This window comes from Penaeus vannamei, chromosome 9 (genome assembly GCF_042767895.1).
Source record: "Penaeus vannamei isolate JL-2024 chromosome 9, ASM4276789v1, whole genome shotgun sequence".
NCBI lineage: Eukaryota > Metazoa > Arthropoda > Malacostraca > Decapoda > Penaeidae > Penaeus > Penaeus vannamei.
Genome location: NC_091557.1, coordinates 11,594,664 through 11,597,163, shown reverse-complemented (window position 1 = coordinate 11,597,163; position 2,500 = coordinate 11,594,664). Strand labels below are relative to the sequence as shown.

The 2,500-nt window shown below is 35.6% G+C and overlaps 1 protein-coding gene across 2 annotated transcripts in view; it reads left to right on the top strand.

Annotated features, from left to right (window-relative positions):
• LOC113811744 (guided entry of tail-anchored proteins factor 1) overlaps positions 1–2,500 on the top strand; it is a 44,947-nt gene that overhangs the window by 35,684 nt on the left and 6,763 nt on the right. The window contains exon 1 of one of the 2 annotated variants that reach the window (XM_027363550.2): positions 478–665. The exons of the other annotated variant lie outside the window; for it this stretch is intronic. Within the exon in view, the coding sequence (XP_027219351.1) occupies positions 576–665 (90 nt within the window). The 5' untranslated portion in view covers positions 478–575. Of the gene's footprint in view, positions 1–477; positions 666–2,500 lie in introns of those variants that run through there. 2 annotated transcript variants of the gene reach the window in all.

Below are 2,500 nucleotides of genomic sequence, written 5' to 3'. Positions count from 1 at the left end.
TACGAAATAACTTGAAATTTGGCAGCCAAAAAATAAATGAATTACAAGAAATCACAGATAAGGTCAAAGAATTGCAAGAAAAAAAATGCATCTTTTCCGGTGGCAATTAGGATGTCGCGAGACGCGACGCGACACCAATAGCTGTCTCGTGATCGGAGGCGAGACAGACCTCTAAGCTTTTTTGTTATTGTTCGTATCATTATCAATACTTTCCCTTTAGGTAATCATTTGTGATACATTGACGTTTTTATTATACCCACTATCAATCGACATGCAATTATTATATCAGCATTTATCTTCCTGTTCATTCTCATCTTTATGATTTTTTTCATGACTCTGCTTGTCTTCATATTAACGTAATAAAATATTATTCTTTCTTCTTTCATAGATAATAAAACATTCGCATTTGTAAAATTTTCAATGCTTTACCTTTGTAAACATTTATATGAGAGGGCCCTTGGAATGACACTGTAAACATTTACACTCACGGTCCCTGCAATTCTGAAGACGACAAACACGCTAATGCTGCTTGCGCTATATATTTTGTTGTCTTAGTTTAGGTTTTACTTCTTATAATGATGGAGCTGACGTCAGAGATGTATCTGTTTCTCATCACAAGTATTCTTGGCAGTGCTGGATCATTACTGCCGTTCTTAATGCAGTTGGTAAGGGCTGCTATCTCACTATTCTTTTCTTTGGCCTCCCCCAGCTATATTACCCTTACGGCAAGATAGAGCATGGATCCGTCCCTTCTCGGGGAATGACAAAAAAATCTCATAAATGTCTGTAGGTTCTGTCATGTCAGATTAGAAAGTTTGCAAACTGTGGCTGATAACAAATATTTTTCTTAGGAATGCACATGTGATAAGTATCAGTGTGCAGGTACATATATTAAGTTCCACAAATTCCTGATTTAACTATTTGGATCAGAAGTTTCCAATTATTATCACTATTAGAACGTGTCATACTTGTCATGATTCATCTCGTTGTCTTTACTTAAATGAAACGCTTTGTCTTTGCAGCTACAGGAGCACCAAATTAATTCTGTTGTGTGTTTGCATTTGGGCAGAGCATAAAGCATAGAAGCCACTGTATTATAGTATGTAGCTGCATGAGTACAGATTCATATACTTTTATCATCAGTTATTAATTTAATATTACTTTGCCCTTAATGCTTTTAATACATCAGTATTCAAATTTTATGTTTATTTGTTTTTTGCATATTACATTTTTATTATAGCACTAAGATATGGAAAATTTTAAGTCCCTGCATGTGAAACACGTCTATGCTCAGAGTCGAAAAGTCACATTTGAGTATTAGTTCTCACACAGCTTTCACAGCAACTTCCCTCAGACTACACATGTACGTCATGTGACGTCACTACTATTTATGTCATAATAGCTACTACTATTATTTCCTAGCTATTTCATATTACCAGATATGATTTCTTTCATATTGTATTATAAAGTTCATTTTATATTGTATTTTCATATACGTAATCTGTCCATAAACATAATCACCAGAAATATCTTAGATTACCACCTTTAATGACTGCCTCTGAACAAGATCCTGACCCAGCTTTTAAGGGTTCACAACCCAGGTCATTCTTTCTTCCTGGAACGGTGTTTCTGTCACATTTGTGATTCTGGTTTGGTGATTTTTTCACAAATATAGTGTTACTACAGGACTGATTCCACTGTAGCAAGAGCACAATTGAATTTTGAAAACTTTCAAATGTTAAAGGTGTCATCGTAACTGTCAATTAGATGTGAAGAAAAGAGTTTTAAATGTGACTTGTGAAAAGGTGAACAACTGAATAGTATGGTGTCAATTTATCAGAACAATATTCAAAAACACCTGGTTTGACCATGCAAAAATAGATTTGGAAACCAATTTAAAGTTTGTGAATTTTTATTTGTAGGAATATTTCTCTTATGCAAGAGCTAGAGATGAATTCATTTTGTCTAATAAATCAATAGTGACTGGACAAGTTTTTGTGGGGAAGTGCTGTTTGGTGCTTGCAAGACCAATCTAAAGAAATTTGTGGAGACAGTGAGGTCATTGAAATTGATGAAGGTAAATTAGGAAAAGAAAATCTAATGTGGGAAGGTTGGTGGAAGGTCAGTGGGTATCTGGGGGGACCTTCCATAAACTTGGCAGTTTTTTCCTAGTGCCAGTGGAATCCCAGGATGCTGACACCCTAGTAACAATAATAAAAGAAAAAATCTAACCAGGCACAATTATTATAAGCAACTGTTGGTGTGTATATAATTGCCTGGAAGAAAAGGGGGTATTTTTTTACACTATGGACACACTCGCCAGAGACTAAGTCCCCAACTTCAAGTCAAAAAATTTATTCATCAATCAAAGTTACTGTGACTGGATATCTGCCTGAGGGGAAGGTTCCCCCCTGAGAAACATTGTTTTCATCTTGGCATGCATAGCAAAATAGAGCTGAACCAAGGCAGGACCAAGTTGACTTTGGCTGAAAGTGGCGCT